This window comes from Acipenser ruthenus, chromosome 22, assembly GCF_902713425.1.
Source record: "Acipenser ruthenus chromosome 22, fAciRut3.2 maternal haplotype, whole genome shotgun sequence".
Lineage (NCBI taxonomy): Eukaryota > Metazoa > Chordata > Actinopteri > Acipenseriformes > Acipenseridae > Acipenser > Acipenser ruthenus.
In genome coordinates this window covers 24,301,286-24,325,085 of record NC_081210.1, presented here as the reverse complement: position 1 = coordinate 24,325,085, position 23,800 = coordinate 24,301,286, and the positions used below count along the sequence as shown (strand labels likewise).

The following is a 23,800-nucleotide window of genomic DNA, read 5'->3' as shown; positions in this document are numbered from 1 at the left end:
TATCTAGGATAATTCTTCTGTATGCATCATCAGTCTTGAAACAAAAATATGGATTGAACCTGGGAACCACTGGCCCAGGCCTCCAGTTTTCATACTGCAATGCACACAGTCAGGAATAAGTAACACAAAACAGGTTTGTTAGTGCAATGCAGTTGGTCCTGCATTCACCTCTTTCAGATATCAGTTTGTTTTCACGGTCTACTACGGTCAGACATCTGCAGGCGTGAAATGAAATGCATTGTTCTGGAGAGCTAGCAGTACAGGATTTAACAGGGGTCACCATCTATGCTGTCACACATTTATATAACTCCTAAAAATCACACACACAAGCAGAAGAACATAAAACTAATAAGCGATGAAATGTAAATGATGTTCTAGTTTAAATAAATTAACATGAATTAATTAATACATTAAAAAAAAAAAAAAAAAAAAAAAGAAGAACTTGCACAGGAGCAAAATCTATCACTGACTAACCAAGCTGTCTAACTGAATCCAAAATCCACATCACAATCCGCTTACTAATTCATTATATATACAAGAAGTATGCCTATAATAAACCACAGTCTAGGCTGAACGTTGCTATCAGAAAGACAAGATATTTTAGTACAGACTGCTTAAATCACATGCATATTGCTCGGAAAGAGCCAGGAGGTATATTTTCAAAACTAATGGTATATTTACCATGGAGAATCCCACAAATATGCATTTAATCTGCTTTGTGTTATCAAAAGTCTTCTTACGTAATGAAATAATGTAGTCCTATAACTGGAACCAGACCAGATGAGTAGTGTTCACAAATTTCATCTGTGATGGCAGGGTGGGTCTAATCGATCCGCTCCTATTAGGTAGGAAATTCTCAGATCCTATGCTCACTAGTCCTACAGGTTGCTGAGCAGGACAGACAGTCTGTGGCTAAACTGGCCTCCTGCCCAGCAGGGGTCACTGTGGGGTGAAGCAGGATATCCAAAGATAGATAAAGTGTGTAGAATGGGAGAACAGATGTGCAGCTGGAAACAATGTACATAGAGTGACTTTAAATAACTTTCTATTCTAATAATGATTATTATTAAAGTACATAGAATTTAATGGGGGAAAACACACAGAAAATATCCTGACTAGGTATTTAAATTATAGGCTACAAACATCTTTGCTTGATGCAATGTTTCAATAAATGAGAATGCTTTTTATAGTTGGTTATGTCTGCATGTTAAAACGCACCCATGCACAAAACACCTTATACTGTAATTGTGCAGAGAAGTGTTCATTAAATGTTAGACGGGACACACAGCCACACAACCAGAAATCCAGACACAGAATAATTCAAACGGATCTAAAAGCTGCTGGGGCAGATTTCTCTGTGTTCTTCCATAGAGGTGACATTCCACTGAAGCACCAGAAAACCAATCCCTTTGTCTGCCATTAACATTTTTATGAGTAATAGACAGCTTAGCAAAATTGCTTATACAATTATAGTCTTGTAAAACATTTCCATTCAAAATAAAACTTAAGATTGTCTGTGGTTTTGTGGGCTTTAGTGTACAATATTTGATATTGTCCTATAGCCTGATATTCTTCAAAAAATAGCAAAACTCACTGGTGACACGGACAAACTCTAGCGAGTCAGAAACCCCACGTCCTGGTGACCAAACTTCCACTTGACTACTTGCTTGTTTGAGACTTTCACCGTACTGAACCAAGAGCTCTTGTTCTAATGTCTAGCATATTGCCTGCAGTGTTGTGATTCACATGTTTGTATACGATAAGAAAATAGGAGCATATTGTAGAAATGTGTGAATCGCAATGCTGCAAGCAACATCAGTTCTAAAACTGGTTAGATAATAATGCATGTGATGCATTACACATTAGAATTGGGATTAAATGTCATGACATGACACAATCATCAGGTTGCATTTAGGGTAGTAGTTCAAATTCTGGGAAAAATGCATTTATAAAATAGGATTTCGATTTTACATTGAAAAGGACTTTTTATACGAATCTTGTTTTAACATATCTCAATGCGTTCATTACAAACGAGTCCCGGAAGAATGACCTTTGGTTACTGATGAAGTTGAAAAGTAAGCAGATTTCTGTACCTTGAATAAAACACTATAGTACACTTGGATTTATACACCATCACAAAAACACACCAAAAAAGCCAAGAACACACCATTAGAAGCCTGGGATTAAGTTTAACGGCAACAATGCAATCTTTAAGCTTTTTAGCAGCTGTATGCAAAACATATGCAAACTGCTATCTGGATTCTCTAATCAAACCACATGTCATGCACACAGCCTTGCTAGAATTGCTTACCAATACCATTTTAGTTTGCCTGTGTTTGATACATGGACATGCATCCAGTATAAAGAATTTAACACGCACTCATCCGATGCAAATCAAGCCGTGTTGATAAGATTAACTTTCTCAGAGCTTCAAAACAAAGAGAGTTCAAAGTCAACTAATATAAACCCTGTCACACACTGGGCTGGAGCAGGTATAACCTGCAACTTCGATCACTTCCCTGCTGGTTGTAAAGTGGGCGATGGTTTTGGAATGAGCAGTGGGGGGGGGGGGGGGGGGGGGGGTGTATGCATTAAAAGCAAAGTAGCGACAGCCTTAATTAATATTATCACAAAGACTCAAACAATATGCTGACCTCGATGGTGTTTGCATATTGCACTAACGCATCACATCATTTGTGTTGAAGGTACTTTTGAGTCTGCCAATTGCAGATTTTGTTACAGTGCAGGTACCTCCTCTGGTTTCAGTTTCTGTGACCCAAGGCACGAGCTGAACAGGCCATGCAATGTCAAACCCACACAACTCTCAGATCTGTGGCTACTGCAATTCAGCTCTCTGCTCGACCGCAGGCTTTGTTGCATTGCTCTCACAAGGTTCTCAGAGCCCATGACATCACGAGCCCCAAACAGATACAGTTAACACATAGGAAAGGTTAGCAAATACCAGCGACACCAATGCTGCTGAGTCAACAGAAGTTATAGTCGGTGTGCTTTCCTGACGAAACGGAATACTCCTTTATTCAAATCCCTTTTTCCTACACATTTCTCCAACGTTTCCCCCAGCATCATTAATTGCCTGTTTCCGATACAGCACACTGGTCCCTTTAAAATCACTGACCATGGCACCACTATTCTGTACAGAATCTAAAAAAGATATGGAGCTGGCTAAGAGATTGATAGCATTTTATCATTGCTGCTTGTCACTGGAACAAAGAACTACTTAAAAAGTCTGGAGGTTAATGGGTAAATTATCACTGTGAGATTTAGAAGTAAGTTGAAACACATTGCACTGCAATAACATATATTCTGTGTAGTGTTCAGACTACACTTACTCCTTGTTTTGGAACACTAGCTTCTACCCTATATTCCTGCTAGCAAAGTCTGGCTAATAAGAGGCTGTGTGACCGTTCACTATGACTGCTAAGAACTCCCTATAAGGCTGCGTAGTGCAGATAACTTCAGGAGGAAGCCAAATGTGGCTTTACAAGCTGGAAAAGGAGTTGTGAAATTTCATGCAGGAAATGACTGCAAGTGCCTTTTTAACAGAAACAGGATTTAATTAATAGATGCAGAGCAGAGTAATTGGTGTACAGCATTGCATACTGTAGGACAGTGATCACTTGGGGGGGGGGGGGGGGAAGAAGGGAAGAGTGAAAGACAAGAGTTCAGCAGAAATAAACTATCCATCATTAAAAGATTTCAGACTTTTAAAACAATTGTGGCCATATTGTGGAAGAATCTTACAGAACATGAAATGGAAATTCAGAATTTGTTTATATACTGTATTTTACATACATTGCACTTACCATATAGTTTAAATTGTAGCTATATAATCCGACTACTACATGAGCGTATATACAAAGCAGATAGGTCTGAGTCTAACAAGAGGAATGCATTGTAATATCCAATATCTTATACTGTACAACATGCACATTCTTGTTTGGTGTTTCAAGTGGAAAGATCTAACAATGTAAAAGTAGTTCTAGGATACAAGAATATCATCATTGTGACATACGCCCAAGTCTGAAAACACAATTTTTGATCAGATACAGTTGCTAGCCACAGATGCACAGTATATATTTTAAAGAGTGCCAGTACCACCCAGGATATCCGTTGCAAGGCTTACCACACTCTCATACACTTCTCCCACATGTCAAAACTGGATCTCGTGTTAGAAAACCCCAAATGTTTAAAATAATAAAAAGCAGTCCAAATCTTGCAATTCTATAGAAATAAAACACAGTGTCATCCTGAAAAGCAACATAGATCAGTGCTAAATAGACAAGTAGCTGTACTAGTTAACAAAAACAAACATTTCTGGAGAGTAATTTGAGTGAAGTCGGGTGTATTTTTGGATTTGCCCACAGTGCAGGTTTGACCTTCTGCGTGCCGACAACCCTTTGGAGAGTGTGTGGGATTTCTTTCAAGTTCAACCAGCATCTCTTATGATAGGAAGCATTTACCTAAATCCATGTAAAACACAACGGAGACCTGCATAACAGGCACAAGTACAAAACCAAGAATTGCAAGCCATAACAAGTTATAAGCGGACAGCAATAATAGGTAGGTATTCAGTATTTTCTTTTTTACTCACACATAATATTGCATACCCCAGTTGAGCTGGTCTATGAAGCTTTGGATTGTGGGCCAGGAGAATAACCTGGATTCAAAGACCACATAATATGTGAACTGGGTACATAGGAGTCCCAGAAAGAAAGGACTGTACCGAGCCTCCACCAGATCTAAATTTAACCTAAACAGATTAAAAAAAAAACAGCACACACACAATAAAGCATGCCTATCTTTTCTATACCAAGAGGCGATGTTTGTTTCCCTACAGCAGTCTGCACAGCATAGTGACACTGCTAATAGCCAGCGAATGCCGAATAGAATAATTTGCACTTCAAACTCCATAGAGGCTGGCATTGTGCTTTGAAGAGGTCCTTAGAACTCTTTGAAATCAGCATGACAGCGCAGCGGGATGGGGTCACTAGCCTAGCAAACTGGTGAACAGGGGAGCAGATGCCCTGGATAGAGATTGGGTGGCACGGGGCAAGGAGGTCAAGGTCTTCTCACACTGCAACCACCCATCCTCCCTCCCTCTTTATTATTACAAAATATTATATATATATATATATATATATATATATATATATATATATATATATATATAATAAATAAAAATAGTCACACACGCATTGAAAAAATAGAAAAAGGTAAATAAAATTAAATATTTATAATGTTGTTTTTCTATTTAATATACAATGTGGGCTTTCTGTAATATACGGTAGCTGTGTGGATTTGTACCAGGACTAATCCTACCATTATAACATTTTGAAAGTTATGATAGGTTCTTTTTTTTTTTTTTTTTTAAATCAGCTGTTTAAACGTCCAAACAGTGTTCGGTAAAACCAAAATGAAAGTTTAAACCTGAAAAACCAAACTGTATTTAACACCACAGTGACAAATAAGTTGAAGTGTCATTTTATCATGCATACCAATGTATTATTCAAATAGACAAATTTAGAAAGAATAACAATGTATTGAGACTTTAAACTTAGTTTTTACTGAGCATGCAACTTCAAAATCGAAATCTCTAAAAATAGCACAAAACTTCTATGTGAATTTCTTATTTTAGTGTTGCTGCTAAACATTTAGCCTATTCTGTTAAATGAGCAACACTTCAAAGTGATTATGCCGAGCATTTCCTAGGGTGAAATGTTTGCTATAAATGAGGATTGGAGGTTCTCCATGGGGGATGAATATGCAAGCTTGCAAACCAGAATGGCATTAAAAACGGTAGATACAACAGTGGGGGAAACAGTGGCTGCTCCAGCCCATGTTTAAAAAAAAAAACTAATGGCTTCTAAAACCAAATAAAACAGAAGCTACAAAAGCTCAAAATAAATTCTAAAAAATTAAGCACGTCAGGTATTGAAAAAACTCTCCAAAAACTTGGAACTTTTCTGCAAATGTAAATGCAATTAAAAACACTTTTTGTGATAGCATATTCTTGTTTTCTTTTTGTGCATTTATTTATTTACTGTATACAACTGAACTAGCACGTATTAGTAGCATGTTTTGTGACCACACTAAAGCAGTTATGAGGACCACTGGATTCAAATATGCATCACATCGCACTGCAAAACCCCAACCCAATGAGGACAGTTAACAGCCATACACTGCCAAGGTGAATTCATCTGCCATTCTTAACATCCAACAATTATAAAGGCATTCTTTTCTTTTTTCTTTTAGCATTAGTTTATTCTTCAGCACCATACCCCCCCTTCCCTTCATCATGTGCTTAAATTGAAATGCAACAACGTTTGTTGTAATCTGTTAGCATTCAATTGCAGTACAACTAAATTACACTTCATGGTTGTATTAATGGCAGACCTATTATATAAAAAAAAAAGACAGGAGTAGAAGCCTTCTGTATCCATCTCCACCAGCCATTTAAAATCATCTTTTTTTCTCCCCCTACCTTCTGTGAAAGCTGGCAGTGTTTAAACAGAGCCCCCCGCTCTCAATCCAAAGCCTGGGCATTCAGGATCGACTGCCAGCTGTAGCAGGGAACTGGAGTGCTTGAACCAAACAAAAGAGATGCTCTGCGGCTAATTAGAACGGACTCTCAATACCTCTGGGCACAGAGGGGCTGTAATTGGGGTGTTTTAGTGCACAAAAAAAATCTCCTGCTTCTGACAAAAAAGGTATTTAAAAACCGGAGGACCAGGGGCTTGTGAATTGGTCGTTTAAAAAAAAAATATTTTTATGAAAATTGTGCAGCACAATAAAAAGTGCCTTATTATAAAACTGTTCATTTATAAGACTTGAATCAATACAGCTCCATTAATGCTGCACAAACACCTTTTCATTAAGAGCTGCATGCTTAATTTGGTGGACTGTCTGCTGCCTGGCATGTTCAGTGGCCTTCATTATCCCCCGTGATGGAAATACAGTGGAGGCATGCATATGCATGAGCTTGTCTGTCTGTACAGTATGTCACAATACTTTTTAAACTTGAGAATCACTCATTGTGATGAAACCTATGTTCCTTAAGTGAACTGAATCAGGGTCATAACAGAGACTTATATGTTAGGGTGCGACCTCCAATTGGTTGAGACTATAAAAGTCATGTAAAATACTGTCAATGCTGTTCTTGGTGTACTAACACCACAATGGTAATGTACTGTACAGGGACCAGAGTACTTCATAACATTCCCAATTCAATTGCCTCGCTCTTGCTAATCCAGGATGCAATGGGAGTTTGCTGGGGCATTATTTTTTAGGACAAAGCCACATCTCATGTTACAATAGCTCTTGGATTTCACCATTATACCAGCCTGCATTGAAATCAAAGCAACAGCAGGTGAAAGGCTCCATTCCAAACTGGCAGAGCAACCCCCAATATAACAATTAGGCCCAGCTATGTGATGTTTCCCCATGTCTTTAAGAATGGCAAACATTACAGAGCCATTAAGGCAGCACCTCGACTGATTCTTAAAGTTTTTAAGGTCCCTGTCATTGGGAACAACAAACGAGAGCAGCTAAGTGCATCCTGTTTGTGTCTGTGCATGTACAGATATTGTCAATCTGTATTCATCTATCACAAAGGCGTGCAAGGTTAAAATCAGAGGCCTTTCATTCATGCAACATCAGATCTATGCGATTCACAATTACCACAAATGACCTGCAATGTGAGAGAGCTTGCTATTGTGCAAGAACTAATTCAAAACAGTTGCATTAATTAGAGAAGTTCAGCTGCCTTCTCCAAATAAAGGCCATGTGACAGAAAGCCCAGTCTTTTGTTCTGGGAGGCAGGCAGCTTGTTGCAGAGAAAGGATACAGACAGAGCAATGGAGCGAGGCCCCACTCCATGGCTATTGGTTACCTAATATAGTACAGCAGGGGAATTCAAATCCCCATCAACTTGACACACAGCCAGGGTTATCGAAAAGGTGAACCTTTCCTGATTAAATCAAAATAAACAAACAAACAAACAAACAAAAAAAGCAATGTAGGCTAGTCAGGGCCTCCTTTAACAATTACAAATCAACAAATCTGAAGTTGAGATACAAATCTGTGTGTTACCAAATACAACTTTAATTCTATTTGTTTTATTAATGCATGGAATCAAAAATCCCTTTCCATGTTTATTTGGCATATCTGCAGACTCTAGTGGCTGGATTTAACTTTTTGCAGATCCGATAGGCTCCATATTTGTTTGTAAACTAGACAAACCACTACAGGATAAATAAATTATTATTGGTTCTACATGGAACAATTATGAACAAGAGTAAAGTACAGACTTCACATTTTGCAGCCAACATCATTACATCTATCTGACTCCATCACAGGATCAACTCCTCCCAAAAGCATTGTATTAGATGATGCAGTAGGGGAATTTTCAAATAACTATGTAACTTGGTATCCGGCTGACACATTTCTCAAAACAAATGTATTTCCTATTGAAAATTATATATTTTTAGAAAGGTAACAATTTAATCTACGCTGCACAATAACTTATTAATACATTTAAAAAATGTTTGCCTTTTTTTGTACTTTCATATTTTGAATCTCATAACCGACCCCTGTCCCAGAGTTTGATTTTTAAGTTTCAGAGTGAAATATTATACATTTAATTATTATAATGTTATGTTTTTATACAAAAATCTGAAAGTAGTATTTAAGTTGTTTCAAAAACATATGTTAAATATGAGAAAAGCTGTGTCATTTTCTATTTATACACCATTCTATGCATGTCCCAGAGTTTTGCACACAAAATCTCATAACCGACACCCACTGACTTTTTGTGTAGAAATGATAACATATCAATAAAGTCTTTCAAACAAGGTGAGAGGTCAAGGGTTTCTGTAGGGAAGGACTGGTGACAGAGATAAATATGCTCTTCATTATTTTTTTAAAATATTACCGTTTAACTCACTACTGCAGCCTGGTACAGTTGTGTAGCTCATAACCAACACCGCTAGCAAAACATGGAAATAAAAATATTTATGAAATATAAATTTACTTTATCCTCATTGTTATTACATTGAAATCGGAAAACAATGGCTGCCCTGTTTGTTGTAAATGGACAAAGAAGTGAAATTTCTCAAAACCGACACCTTACAATTTCTCATAACCGACACTTTTCAAAAACAAGAAAAATGTTGGTTATGAGAAGTTAGTGTCGGTTATGATTTTTATATTATTTACTTGTATACTTCAAATCATTTTTTGGGGTGTCGCACATTAATAACACTAAAATCCCATTATATAGATATAGTTAAGGTTACAATCAGTTTTATATTCTGTTCTGGATCCATATTTTCTCTCAGAGCTGATAGTTAAGATATTAATAAATGTATTTGTATATAGCACGGCTGAGCTGTGTATTTGTGAGAAGTTTAGAAGATATAGGAAAGAAGAAAATTATATTGAGAGACAAAATAAGTACCTAGGAAAGGGAGAGAAGTAAAAAGAAATAGATACCAATAAGTGAAGTGTCAGATACGGTACAGAGAGGTAGAAGAAAGAATTGGAAAAAGGCTTTTCATAAAAAACAGAAGACAGTCCGACAACTAAAAGAACTGACCACTGTCACACCACAATCAACACCAGCACGTCCTGTAAATCAGGGTAATAAGAGTGCAGAAAGGCCTTCTGTATCTGGAGCAGGCCAGGTCCAAACACATGAATCATCGTGCACCTCTAGAAAGTCTTGGGAAGGGAAGACAGATAGAAGAGAATACTTCCAAAGAAGAAAGACCATAAAGGCTACAGAAAAAGCAAAGTTCCTTGAGGAAAAGATAAGAAAGCTGGAAAGACAAACTGAAAAATACAGATTCTGATGTAGACTTGCTTGTGTGTTTCGGATCATTGTCATGCTGCATGACCCTGCTGCGCTTCAGCTCAGGGACGGATGGCCTGACATTCTCCTGTAGAATTCTCTGATACAGAGCAGAATTCATGGTTCCTTCAATAATGGCAAGGGATCCAGATCCTGATGTAGCAAAGCATCCCCAAACCATGACACTACCACCACCATGCTTGACCGTTGGTATGAGGTTCTTACTGTGGAATGCAGTGTTTGGTTTTCGCCAGACATAACGGGGCCCATGTCGGCCAAAAAGTTCAACTTTTGACTCATCTGTCCATAGAACATTGTTCCAGAACTCTTGAGGATCATCCAGGTGCTTTTTGGCAAACTTGAGACGAGCATTTATGTTCTTCTTAGTGAGCAATGGTTTCCACCATGCTACTCTGCCATGAATCCCATTTTTGCCCAGTGTCTTTCTGATGGTGGAGTCATGAACACTGACCTTAGCCGAGGCGAGAGAGGCCTGCAGATCCCTGGATGTTGTTCTAGGGTTCTTTGTGACTTCCTGGATGATTTTATGCCTTGCTCTTGGAGAGATTTTGGCAGGACGGCCACTCCTGGGAAGATTCACTACTGTCCCAAACTTTCTCCATTTGGACAATATGGATCTGACTGTGGTTTGGTGGAGCCCCAGAGCTTTAGCAATGGCTTTATAACTCTTTCCAGACTGATAGGCATCAACAACTTTTTTCCAGAGCTCTTCAGGAATTTCTTTTGTTCGTGGCATGATGTGCCTCTAGAACAGGGGTGGGCAATCCTGGTCCTGGAGGGCCGGTGTCCCTCCTGGCTTTTGTTCCAACTGTGCTCTAAATTACTTAATTAGACCAATAATTGGTAATAATCAGTACAATTAAGTAATTTAGAGCACAGTTGGAACAAAAGCCAGGAGGGACACCGGCCCTCCAGGACCAGGATTGCCCACCCCTGCTCTAGAACCTGTGTGCTGACAACTTCACTCTGATGGTAAGGGCCAAAGTTAGTCAGATTTATATTGGGCAGGGCTGGCCCAAAATCAGGCCTGGTTGTTAACCAAAGTACTCAAACAGCTGACCCTAATGATCCCTTTAATTGGGTTGAGTTAACTGGGGGGCAATAACTTTTTCACACCTGAAGATTGCATGTTTGATTACCTTGCACACCAAACAAATGAAAGCACCAAACTTTGGGGTCATTTTTTCTCTTAGACTCCCTCTATATACTACTACAAGCCACAAAAAAATCTGACCAAATACAATGTGAAAAATGTGCAAAAATGCAGAAAATCAGACTGGGCAAATACTTTTTCACGGCACTGTATATAGTTTTTAAATGTATTTAAATAAAGGGCTCAAAGGGTACCATGTCAACTGGAATATGATATAGAAGGACGGCCTGCAGTCTGTAACCCTTTCTTCTGATGTTTTAATGAATTACACTCAAGGATTTAGCTATAAGATGAAGTGCTGAGAAAGAAACTCATAACCAACACAGAGCTTTCATAACCGACACCCCACATTGTAATTAAAATTAGAATTTAAAGAAATATGAAATATAAGTTTAAAAAACAAATGCTATAGTTGTTTTCTATTTGCAAAACACTCCACATCTGTCCAAGTACTGTCTGTTTAGGATTTATTTTTTCTTCAGGAAAAAAACTTTTATGAAAATGTTATTTAACAGAGTGTCGGTTATGAGGTAGAAATTTATAAAAAATAAATTTAATTTTTGGGTGAAATATACATAACAAAAAAATTACAATTCTAGAAATACCACTTTTATAAATCTATCTAACAACAGTGTTCAGTTTTAACAAGTTTTCTATTGGGTGTCGGTTATGAGATTTTGAGGGGTTCATGAAAATACAAAAAAATGAAAAATATTAACTGTGCCAATAGTAGGAAACAAAACTTCGAAGATTGCTGATTGAGTATAGGTTTAAAAAAACACATAACAGCAGTGATTTTATATCAACTTTTTATCAGTCCAAGTTACATAGTTATTTGAGAATTCCCAAGTATATTTGCCTCCATGTCTAGCCTTGCATTCTTGTGACGCACTGCAATGCATTCTTCTAGAACAACACATTTCCACTGCATGGACAAAAAAAAACACGCACAGTATAAAAGTGGTAAACTATCTGAACATGTATTTCACACAAAAGTTACAAATAAAGCAAAAGCAAAATCCCCAGATGTTGCTAGAGCGGGGCCCTATAGTATAAACTTGACAGATGTGTCCAGGCAAGTCAAAAACATTGCATCCTGACCTTCCATGCAGACCTTGTTGTAGTCTGCATGCCCAGCCCTGTACAAACTGTCGTAACTTTAGATGACCAGGATATTATAAAAGTTACCGTTCACAGTGTTTGCGGTAAAATTCAGATGCAATGATCTAAACCAAGCTTGTAAGTGTTAACGTACTGTTGTATAAAGCTCCATTCCCACGTCATCGCCATACCCACCGCCTCCGATATATTTAGAAAGTAATAACAGGAAACTCACAGCCTGGTGGCTGAGAGTTCACTTCCTCTTTGCTTTCAGTAAAAAAAAAAAAAAATACATTTTATATATATATATATATATATATATATATATATATATATATATATATATATATATATATATATATATATATATATATATAAAAAATCACACACACACACACTGACTGAAGAGGCATACTCAATGCATCAAATATCATACTAGAGAGAGAAAAACTGTCACATTACATAGTGCATCTGCACAACAGACTGGGGCAGAGATACAACACTACATAAAACAGCAATGCAACAAAGTCTGCTGACAATGTGACGAGTCTTGACAATTGCTTTCTGTCTGCATTGCTCACACGTTCACACCTTGTTATGCAAGCTTGCGGTTGGATTGATGATCTATATAAAAGTGAACATCTGGAGAATTCAGCAAAACCCAACCCCCCCCCCCCCCCCCCCAAATTATTTTTCCAACAAAGTTGCCATAAAATTGTGCATGGTCAGTAAACACCACCCAAAACACTTGTGTTTTTCTTTTCACAAAATTAAAGTATAAACTGCAGTTTAACTGAAAACCTTCATACGAGTGTATGGAACTAATGCAGCCAGAACATTTTCTGTTAAATACACTGAGAAATTGCTCTTCCTCACATAACCAAAGAAAATCTGCTTCCTAGTTCCGGTTCGGTTTCAAACATTCATTGGTTTAAAAAGGTTTCTCTAGGTGAGTTTTCGTTTAGTGGTTGACGAATGCAATAGATTTCAAATCAGAATCATTTAGAGAAATGAGAGTTGCTGTGCAGCCTCAAGAATCCAAACTCAGCATGCAACATCTGTCAATCACTATTTCATATATGTATGGTTATGGAGAACGCGTGGGAGGTTTGATGTGTTTTTAATGGGTCCTATAATAGGCCATAAAAACAGGAGGCCATACTTTTGACTAAAAAAGGCAATATATTTATTTTTATGAAATCGGCTGCCATACATTTATTTAACTCTTAGAATGAAGAGGGGGAAGTTCAATATAAACGACAATGCAGGGAGTTGCAAGCTTTTTTAGGCGTGTTTATTGGTGTCCCAGTTATTATGAGTTCAGTTCTGATGGCTGGTGTACTCTCCAGAGATCCCACCTGCCCTCCCCTTGTTTACTTTAACATAAACCCCTGAGAGGGCTTTCACAACTCCAAATAACTGCCTACATATAAAATGTCAGTTCTGCTTACTGCCATTGGCTCCCACACTGAACAAGAGCCCTGAAGAGATTACTAACGGCAATTATAGACAGCGGCTGATACAGATCTATGTGCGAAACTACATCTACATGTGTAAAATAGACATTCATAAACTTTTTGGAGATATACAATCTAAAAGGTCTAAACTGAGCCACAACAGTGCCCTGTATGCTTCCTTACCTGGTTCATCTTGAAGAAGTCAAGCACTGGCCGACTCCATCGCACCTCCTGGTCACGGCGGCGCTTGAGGCCAGCCTTGCGGTGGTCGAGATCACAAGGCTGGGACTGGCTGCGGGGGAGAAGGCCCGAGGCACGGCGTCCCAGCTCTGGGGTGGAGGAGGGTGTGCTGCTGGCCGATGGGGGAAGGAAATGGGCTGCCTCCTGGATGTGGACAGGCGACAGAGAGAACCTCCGCTGAGAGCAAGATGAGAAGGAAGGAGGGAAGGGAAAGAAGCAGGGTTCCGAATCCGAGTGGAGTGGAAGCCCGGAGGAGCAGTAGTCCCCGAAGCCGCTGCTTGGGGAGAAGGTCCAGGGGATGGGTGATTCTGGGGACAGGGCCAGGCTAAAGAAAGTTGGGCTGCTGGTTTTGACGGAGTGCAGGGAGGCACTCTTGACCTTTTGGAGTCGCAGGCTAGATGGGCGCTGGACCCCTTGGTGCTGGCAGCTGCTACCGCCCCCGCCACTGTTGCACCTGCGCTTGACGGGGGTCCAGATTTTGGAGCCACTGGGTCGCCAGATGGATCTGCAGCGGGACAGGTCCTCGGGTACAGACAGCGAGCGGCAGTGCCGTTTAGTGGGGGGCGCAGGAGGAGTGCTGGAGCTCTCCTGGTTGGCAGCAGACAGGTCTGTGACGGAGGTGCTGGGCACATGGAATCTCTGTAGGGAATGCCCGCTGTTGTTGCTACTGCTGTAGCTGCTGGTGCCAAAGCTGTAGCCAGTTGTGTGACTAACTGCATTGAAACCCATGCTGTCATGGAGGTCGGACTTGGGTGAAGGGTTCAATATGCTCCAACTACCGTTCTCTGAAAAAAAAAAAAAAAAAAAATAGAAAATAAGCAATGAGTAATGTCTGTGTATGTGCTTTCTATCTGTGTAAACATATATACTCTAGGAGGTGTATATCGAACCATAAACTGGAATAATTGCAGTTTCCCCAAAGGAACAAAACAATTATTTGGATAGTACCCGAAAAGGCTAAATGCCAATTGGTCCACATCGTTATGCTTATAGGATTTCCAATTTAGAATTTTCACAACATTTATGGCAATGATTTTATAACTTGCTGTTGTTGCATTCTGTACTTTGATAAAACTGGTTTTGTTAAACACAAATCTCTGGGCCTTTATATCTCTTTTTTATGCCCTTCTGTCTAAATTAAAAGCAATGGGTAGTTTTAATGCACATAATTCACCTCCACTTTATACACCACCTAGCACAGGCAGCAGTAAGTTGGTAACTAATCAAACAAAGAAGGTTGGAATCTTAGCCTTGGCTGAGACTTAATTTTATAAAACACTGCACCAAGTGTCCCACCCCTTTTACAGCAGATTACTATATGCATAACCCTTGCTTTCTCAGGCAACACAACAGTTGTTCCTAACAAATTTTCTAAGGCAAACTTTAGCCTAACTACCCTTGCTTACCCCCAGTGGGACTGCAACAGTAATGAGAACACTTAGGAGCCAATGGCTTGGCCCTCGATTCAGCTGTCCCAGGGAGGGGCAGGCTTGGAGAAGAGAGCTTAGTTTTATGGCCAAGATTCAGATTTACAACAATCTGGGTTCATGCTGCATTTTAAAATCACCTGCACACTGGGAATACTTACAGGTAGCTCTGATTGGACAACACTGAAAGATTCAATATTTTTAAAAGCATTTAGCTGAAAGTAAAGAAAGTAATTATTTTACTTGCAAATACTTAAGGTTACCAACAAATAATTTTAGAGATTTTTGTTTGAATGAAAGAAGACTGCATAATGCAAAGATTTTATATATATATATATATATATATATATATATATATATATATATATATATATATATATATATATATATATATATATAATGATCCAGGATTAGCCACTACAATGGAATGTTGGAAACAAAGTGACTGATGTCAAAGCGTCCTCTGTGGCACAGCATAATGAAGAAAACTGTGAACATGCAAGAATGTTACAGCATTGCCAAGACTTGCAAAGACTTGGCAAAACTATTGTATTTAAAACGTGAACAAGAAATTCACTGGAATACATAAAAAGTGATTTGCTAGATGAGTTATTGAATGTCCAACAGCAACCTAAAGCTGTCAATCAATTTGTAGATACCGAGAATGAAACTTGACTGAATATTGGAACACATTTTTTTCTATACAAGTGCATGTTTTTAAAAAAAAATAAAAAATAAAATAACAGCAACAACTCGCTGTATAAAATAGCCTAAGGAAAGGAATCATTCATAAAAATGCATTCTCTCAACTAAGACAGGTTTGCAAAGAATAACTGAAAATGCAATCCCTTTGTTGCGAGGAAGCAGGTGGGACATGCATCACAGACAGTAATTTACTTAGCTCTACATAAAAAGCCCCAATGAGGATGGGTGGGTTGCTGTTATTGTCTGCAAAGAATCAGGAGTTCATCTATTTGTATGTACATATGTTTAATAATCTAATACTTTATAATTATAATCCTGGAACAATGAATTCTTAATGGTAACATCATTTTTTAAACAAGGCCTTGTTCATAAGCAAGGCATGAGAAGTTACCCTTTAGTTATTTGCCTTGTGTTATTTGTGTGTATTTTATAGATCACATTGTATATTCCAAGCTAACCAGCTACTAATCTCCTGGAATGTGATCATTCAACAAAAATAATCAAATGTGAAAGAAATATCAATACAGTCCCAGCAATCATAGAATATAGCTCTGCACTATAAATACATATTTTAAAAGCGAGTGAATTAAGATACAGTATAATTGAATAATTGTGATCGTTCACTGAACACCTAGTTAGGTGTGCACTGCAAAACATGAGGTTAATATCCACCACTTCAAGATCCACAGTCCCTTCCATCATCTCCTTCACTTAAACATAACTAAAAAGAAGAAACGATTACATAAAACTCTTCTCCGTGCTGCTGCCATATCACCTCGTTTGCTGCATTATCTACCCGAGCCTGATGACAGACAAGTACAAAAACCAGAAAACAACCTCATATACTTGCTGCAGTCTTTGTTACTATAGCTCGTATAACATAGAACTCCCTTTAGTACAACTTGGGTCATTGCTTCCCATTTCTGAACAGGCTTCTGGTCCATTCAGGCACTATAAAATCAAGCCCACTTTTCATTGTTTAATTAGCTGCTTGCACAAAGTTCCAGTGCCAATGGATTACCAGCGACCCCTGTGGCTGATAGGGCACCTGCGGGTCTGCAGTGGAGCCATTCACATCTGTGTTGTCCTCTGGCACTATAGGTCTGGTGGCTTCGCTGTGGATCCACAGTGCCAAAAATTACAGCTTGGCAGGAACACGTTTCGGAGGACGTGTGTTTCAGCCTCCGTTTCCCCGAGTCGGGGGGGTGGGGGGGGTTGCAGCGGTGAACCGGGATAAAAACAGTAATTGTGCATTCCAAATTGGGGAGCAAACCTGGGTAAAAACCATTGGCGACAAAAAGTTACAGCCATCAAGGGTTAACCATGCACTGGTATAAAACATCCTGGCAAGAGTTGTGCAAGTGTTTATGCAGCCACCCTGATCCAACACCTGATCTTTCCACAGAACCTAATTGAAATGATAATCTAAAGAGGCAGCACCTGTCTCAACTGTCGATACCCACAACAACCCACATTTACTTAGACAAACGGTACCATCTTTAAAAGTAAAAAGAATATCAGATGAAAGTTTGATCATCCCCCCCCCCACCCCCCGCCAATTCTTTTACATCACAAACTAAAAATAATTACAACTTAAACTAGAATAATTCTATCTTGTGGATGGGAAATCTTGTTTGCACTACTGGTATTAAATTAACAAAACAAACACCTGTTGAACTTTTATTGGAAAAAGCTATTGTTTAGCTACCAACACATGAACTTTCACAACACTTAAGAGAGTACACATCAGGTTCAGTATCAACTGGTGTGCTAAATCAAGCCCGGAAATACAATGTGTTCTTTGAACTCCAGTATATCAAATTAACTCAGAAAAATCAAAGATATCAGACAACAGTGATGTCTAGCCGTTTAATGCTTTTGTTTCAGCCATTTTATAAAATCAATCCTTATAAATAAGTGTCTAGTAACTATCACCGAAATACAGTATATTAAAGTTGATGTGCTTCCATTGATGCAATGCCACTGTTATGCTTCCATGAGGCAGAATCATACTTGCAGTAACCTTTCCTACATTTTACATTTATTGATTTTTTAAAAAAATGTCCCCCCCCCCAAAACAATGACACTCAAATGACCCTATGTAACAGAATAAACCCATTATAAATGTCATACTTCTGTGAAGAAAGCCATCTGAATATGGTAACTAAAGACATTAAAACATATTTGTTTGTGTTGGAAAAATAGGAAGAGTGTGTGTGTTGGTCCAGTGATTAAAAGACATATTTACTCAGTATTGCTGTGGTCTATCATTTTTAACCTGCAGCAATACCAGATAAAATAAGCAAGGTTGGGCCTGGTAAGTACTTGGATAGGATACACTCAAGCAAAATCAGGCATTAAGTTTTTAAATGCAGCCTGAACACAGAAAATGGCATGTGTGCTGAAAAATAATGAACACCCTGTGTATAATGCACAACTACCCCATAAAAACACTACAGTATACTGTATAGAAATCTACTATCCAAGTATACTGCACACCTTGTATAGAGCACACAACTGCATACAGCATGAAACATGTTGTGGCCATTATAGGACTGCATGTTCCAATTTGAAAAGGTCAGTATTCAGCATCACCGACTCCAGACGGTTTCCTCTTAAATCCCTTTCATCCCCGCCTTCCTTTTTCCTCATCCCGGAAGAAAGACCGGTATAAATTTACACTCCTGGTGTTGCACAAGAATGGTTTGATTTTCTATGTAAATTTGGGCGTTTACTCATAAATTATGTAAATATTTACTAGAAAAACCTTATCTGATTTGCTTTCCAGCCACATCATTGTAATTGTGGCGTGTGTAGCTGGCGCAGCACATATTGTAAGGCAACAGAAATAACCCTACCTGGTTTAAATGGGTTGCAGCAGACTCCTGTGCTGGAATGATCAGGCACTGACTAAAGACAAGAAAAAAAAAAAAAAGTGTTACATGCATACCAATGTAACTTTTCAGAAGTTACCTGTCTAGAACCAAACAATAACGCGGTCACTGTTACTGCCAAATGCCTCATACTGGTAATCTGTAAAGCGTGTAAGTGGATAGAACACAGAGTTTTAGTCCAAAGGGTGAATGTAAGGGAAAACTTATTATGGCATTAGGGCTTGGCTAATCTTAACATTGTTACTTCGCATGTCAGTGTGGGCACTGCTTTCTTTCTGATCTGAACAGTCTCAGATGAAGACTAATAAGAAAAATAAGAAAAGGCTGGTTCAAACAGAGGTGATCAGAAGAAGAAGGCCAAGCTCTCTCTCAACTAGACAGAATCATGCGGACTCAAGTATAGACCAATACTGGTTGTCAGAAACTAGGCTCTTTTTTTTAGGGTTCAAGGAATATTGGTGATGGCATAAAGCAGAAACTATCCCAGTTGTCACAGTTTAACATTGATACCCATGGCCAGCCATATGTCCTGAACTGACCTCAATCAAACGAGACAAGTTTTTTAGGCAAATTTGAGTCAGCCAAGGTGACATTTTGTGAGTGAGTGAGCCAGGGTATGTAATGCAGAAAGGGTGGAACGCCAATCCTCAGTTCCAGGACTTCAATGTGAGCGTTCAAACTGAAGTTTTGTGCAGCATTAGAAAAAAATGCACACTTATAGCAATGTATATAAAGTTAACGTGCACTTCTACTAAAAGTTAACTTGGGTCATGATTTAAAATTGTAGCTCTAACGTAATAATGCTATTGCCTACCATGATTTGCTATTTACTTGCGTCATACTGTAGCAATGCTGTACCTATAGATACGCTTGTGTTTTTTTTTGTGTTTTTTTTTTCTTTTAAATCCGATTCACAGACTTTGGTCAGCTTGCATCTTACCAGGCTGAGATTAAAAGCCCTGCATTTGGGGTCGTCCAGACTTTGCTTCTGCAGCTGTTCGGTGATGAGGGTTACCATGGTACTGTCTTGGGCTCTGCCAAGCTCAGTAGGAAAAAGCGTCTGTAGCGTCCACCACCACCTGACACTGGCACGGCTCCGTCACTCGGCCAGGCTGCCTGCCCCACTTTTCACTGGGAGGCACTCATTGTGGCGACTGCTGTAGGGCATCTGCTTAATCCATCATCACAGCCTGCACATACGAAAAACAAAATGTTAGCCATGCCAATGGGCTCTACACAGCGAATTCAATTCATAATTCTATTTTATTATGCAACACCTGTGCTGTAAGCCTTTTTATTATTATCATTATTGTTGCCATAAATGGACCTACCAATCTACCTGTGTAAATACCATTATTTTAATGTCAACATTATGAATAAAACATTTAAACAACAACAGTTGCCATGTCATTGAAATCCATAAATGCTTCTAGCGTTGGTTCCAAATGCAATTAAAATATACACGCTATGCTATAAAGCAGACTGGAAGGGAACCAGAGCAAAAAGTTATGATAATCAAAAACAAGATTGCTCAAGTTGTTGTTGTGCATTTAGGGGGTGCAAGGTTTGCATGGAAGAAAGCAAAAAAAGCCTAGTACATTAATCTCTTTGAACATCAACCCCACAACCACAGCTGAAAAAAGGACAAAAGATACATTTTGTGAAGTGAACGATGCAATACTTCACAATATGTGCTGACAAGCAGAATGACATTACCACTGGGTTTCTGATTTCCTGCGAGAGCCGTGACACCATTGCTATTAAAATTACAAACCTCTGCCGCTTCCTGTGCAGTGAGGCAACACTGGCGATCTCAGCAGCTGGTACAGCGGAGATACAGGAAAAGACAGCCTTCTGCCCACAGAAGGGCTCTGCTCAACAAAACAAACAAAAAAAAAAACCCAAAAAACAAACAAAGAGCCAACCCACTCTTTTCAGCTAAATAGGAATATTTTACAAGGAGAGAAGTCTTCGCACAAACACAACTAGCTGTCAGATTTGAGGAATATCCCAAAGCACTGAAATCCTGTTGCACAGCCTTCATCAAAAGAGGCTGCCAAAGAATCCTTACTCTGTACAGTACACAATTAGTGAGGATTAATATGTACAGATAAGGCCTGCAAGGCAAGTAACAATTAAATAAAATAGGGATTTTCAGATCATGCAAAGGAGACGTTTACACTGCACTTTCAGATCATAATTCTGCCTTGACCAAAATCTCCTTTACTATGCCTACAGTATGTTAGGAATATCAGGAAGACTGTCTGCAGACCAACATAAAGGAGAGTTGTGCACCTTCAAAAAGGGGGCAGTAAATGGTGTACTGAAGCCAATTCAGGGTTGATTTTTTAACTGTTGGTCACTACATTCCTGCCATCTCTGGACATAAAAACACCACAATGGCTGTATTTACTGTATTCTGTTTCAATATGCGCATACCCCCACCAAGTTGTAATGGAAGAATTTACTGAATGGCATCCATGCATAATTTTAAAAGATTATAAAAAGGCACATGTTCTCCCCCACACCCTTTTTTTCTGTATTCTGGACAGTGTGGTACTGTGGACTAAACTTGAAACCAAACGGTGTGACAGGGATAATCTGCCAGGGAGAAGGCAAATGGATTCCCTGGACTGTGTTGGGTGTAAAATATAATCTTCACACACTTGTGGGATGCTTGTTGGTATTGCATTTTCCTACAAACCCTGGGACAGATTTGCAAAGCTTTTGCATAATTAACAGAAAATCCAAACTAATATTACATAGGTTATAAATATACGGATACAAAAAAAAAAAACAGATTATAAAACACTTCTGAAACGGCCAGGCAAGTGTGTACTTTTTAGAAGCACATGTGACCTAGTAAAATAAAAGCATACTGTCAATGTTAGACTCTTCTGAAAAAAATGAAGTCTTTGGTAAACCAAGCTGTACTCATGCTTCCTTTAGTTTTCATTAAGGTAATTATTTATAGGAGTCACAAGGCAAGGAACAGCAAATGGTGCTGGTTTGAAAAAAGTTACACTTCCCTTTTACCCCTCCCATGACTTTTTTTTTTTGTCCCTTAGAAATCAGTTCTGAGCTTCCTCTATTGAAAAGCTTGCACGATCATGAACAAATATAGTATGCATTGGTGGTGTAAACATGAACCAAGTCCCTGCTCTGTACTCTGATGGAGTCCTGTACTTCACATTGCATATACCTAAATATTGCTTTAATGCTGAAGCCAAACAAGTAAGATTTTCTATAAGTGTTCAGGACTACCAGACACTTGGACTGACAGGCTAATGTGTTCAGATGCACCCTCCATTCTGGTATCCAGACATATATATATTATATTATATATACACTTTTTTTTTTTTAATAAGCTACATTGTGAACATTTTCCCCACACTGGACAGATATATCAAACACAAAAGAAATCCCCAACACACCACGTTTTGTTCTTATGAAACACCCATGACTATTTACTACAAGTACACATTCAGAAACACCTTATAAATGATTATGCAATCTATGCAAAAATAATTTACATCTCTGTGTTTTTCCTGTATGTATTAAAGTATGTTTAATTATGCAAATAACTTACTACTGGTTTGAGGCAAATCAGCAGTTATTCAAATCAAACAGAACATTGTTCTACAGCTTGATCTGAAGGAATCAAAGAAATCCAACTCGTTGGCCAGCAACAGCTGGAACTGGAGCGGAACTGGTATTTTCAGATAAAGAATTCCAAAAGATACCATTTCTTTTTCTCATTTAAAAAAAAATATATATATATTATATATATATATATATATTATATATATATATATATATATATATATATATTCATTCAGTTTCTAGGTCACAACATAAAAGTATGTGCTTTTACAAAAATCCAAGGTTTAAACAAAACTGAGCAGATCTACGCTTCATAAGGACATAATCTGAGAGTTATCTTTGTACTGTATTATAAATTCAATGAGACAAACCAGTTACAACCTCTACATTCACCGGATTATTCTATTTACAAAACAAAGTGGCCACATACTCTACATAAACCTTATAAACTTGACTATTATGTGTGCGAACTTTGATAACCCCAACACATGGCAATGCAGTGTTCTCTCAGTTTTTTCTATTTAAGAATGGTAACAGGTGGTCTGAAGTGTGTACTGTAAATGCAGTGTAGTGAATCCATACAGTATCGTTATAATGTATGCAAAGCTAAACAAAAGAAACCTTGACAGGGGGATAATATTAAAAGCTAATTGTTTTTAATAAAACAATAAAGACTAAATATGCAAAATATTTGCAGCATCTGTTTAATGTGTTTTTACTGCCACGAGGCCATCTTCTCCCACAAGTATTCAGCATCAATGCAAATTTTAGCATTCCCTAAATGCTGCTATAGTTCAGGGATTTATATCTATTTGCTCGGGAATTACCCAAATAACACTGAATTTGTGAGGCAAAATAACCTCTCGTTGCCATGTTTTAATGAAAAACGAATGGTTACTTAATGTACCCAAAATAAAATCGGATACTATTTATTATTATTATTATTATTATTATTATTATTATTATTATTATTAAACACCAAACACTAACCAAAGTTGGATTCGATACTAATCTGCAGAACAAGACCATGCGTCTTCGAGGTGTTGAATTATACCGGACAGCATAAACGTAGGACTGGTCTGTTCACTCACCGGTTACCTTAGAAACCACTCGGCAGGCAGGCAAGCTCCCTATATGCCCTTTTCATGCTGTTCTAGTTAAACGAAAAAATGTACCATCTACTTTTCAAAATCAATACAAATGCCTGTCAATGCTATTTTTTTTTAACACATATCGAATATTTACATAGGTATACCGATAACAACTGTGCTATTTGTAAACACACTATGTCAAACGTAATGAAAGGTAACGCATTACAGTAAATCATCATA

General features: G+C 38.3%; 1 protein-coding gene across 2 annotated transcripts in view; it reads right to left on the bottom strand.

Moving 5' to 3' along the window:
- The window catches only part of LOC117431813 (protein FAM53C-like), a 29,719-nt gene that overhangs the window by 5,563 nt on the left and 356 nt on the right, over positions 1-23,800 (bottom strand). For both annotated transcript variants that reach the window (XM_034927119.2, XM_058996197.1), the window contains exons 2-4: positions 19,807-20,056; positions 18,831-18,882; positions 13,784-14,625 (exon numbers count right to left, since the gene is read on the bottom strand). In XM_034927119.2, coding sequence (XP_034783010.2) covers positions 13,784-14,625; positions 18,831-18,882; positions 19,807-19,884 — 972 coding nt within the window. In that variant the 5' untranslated portion in view covers positions 19,885-20,056. The remainder of the gene's footprint in view (positions 1-13,783; positions 14,626-18,830; positions 18,883-19,806; positions 20,057-23,800) is intronic.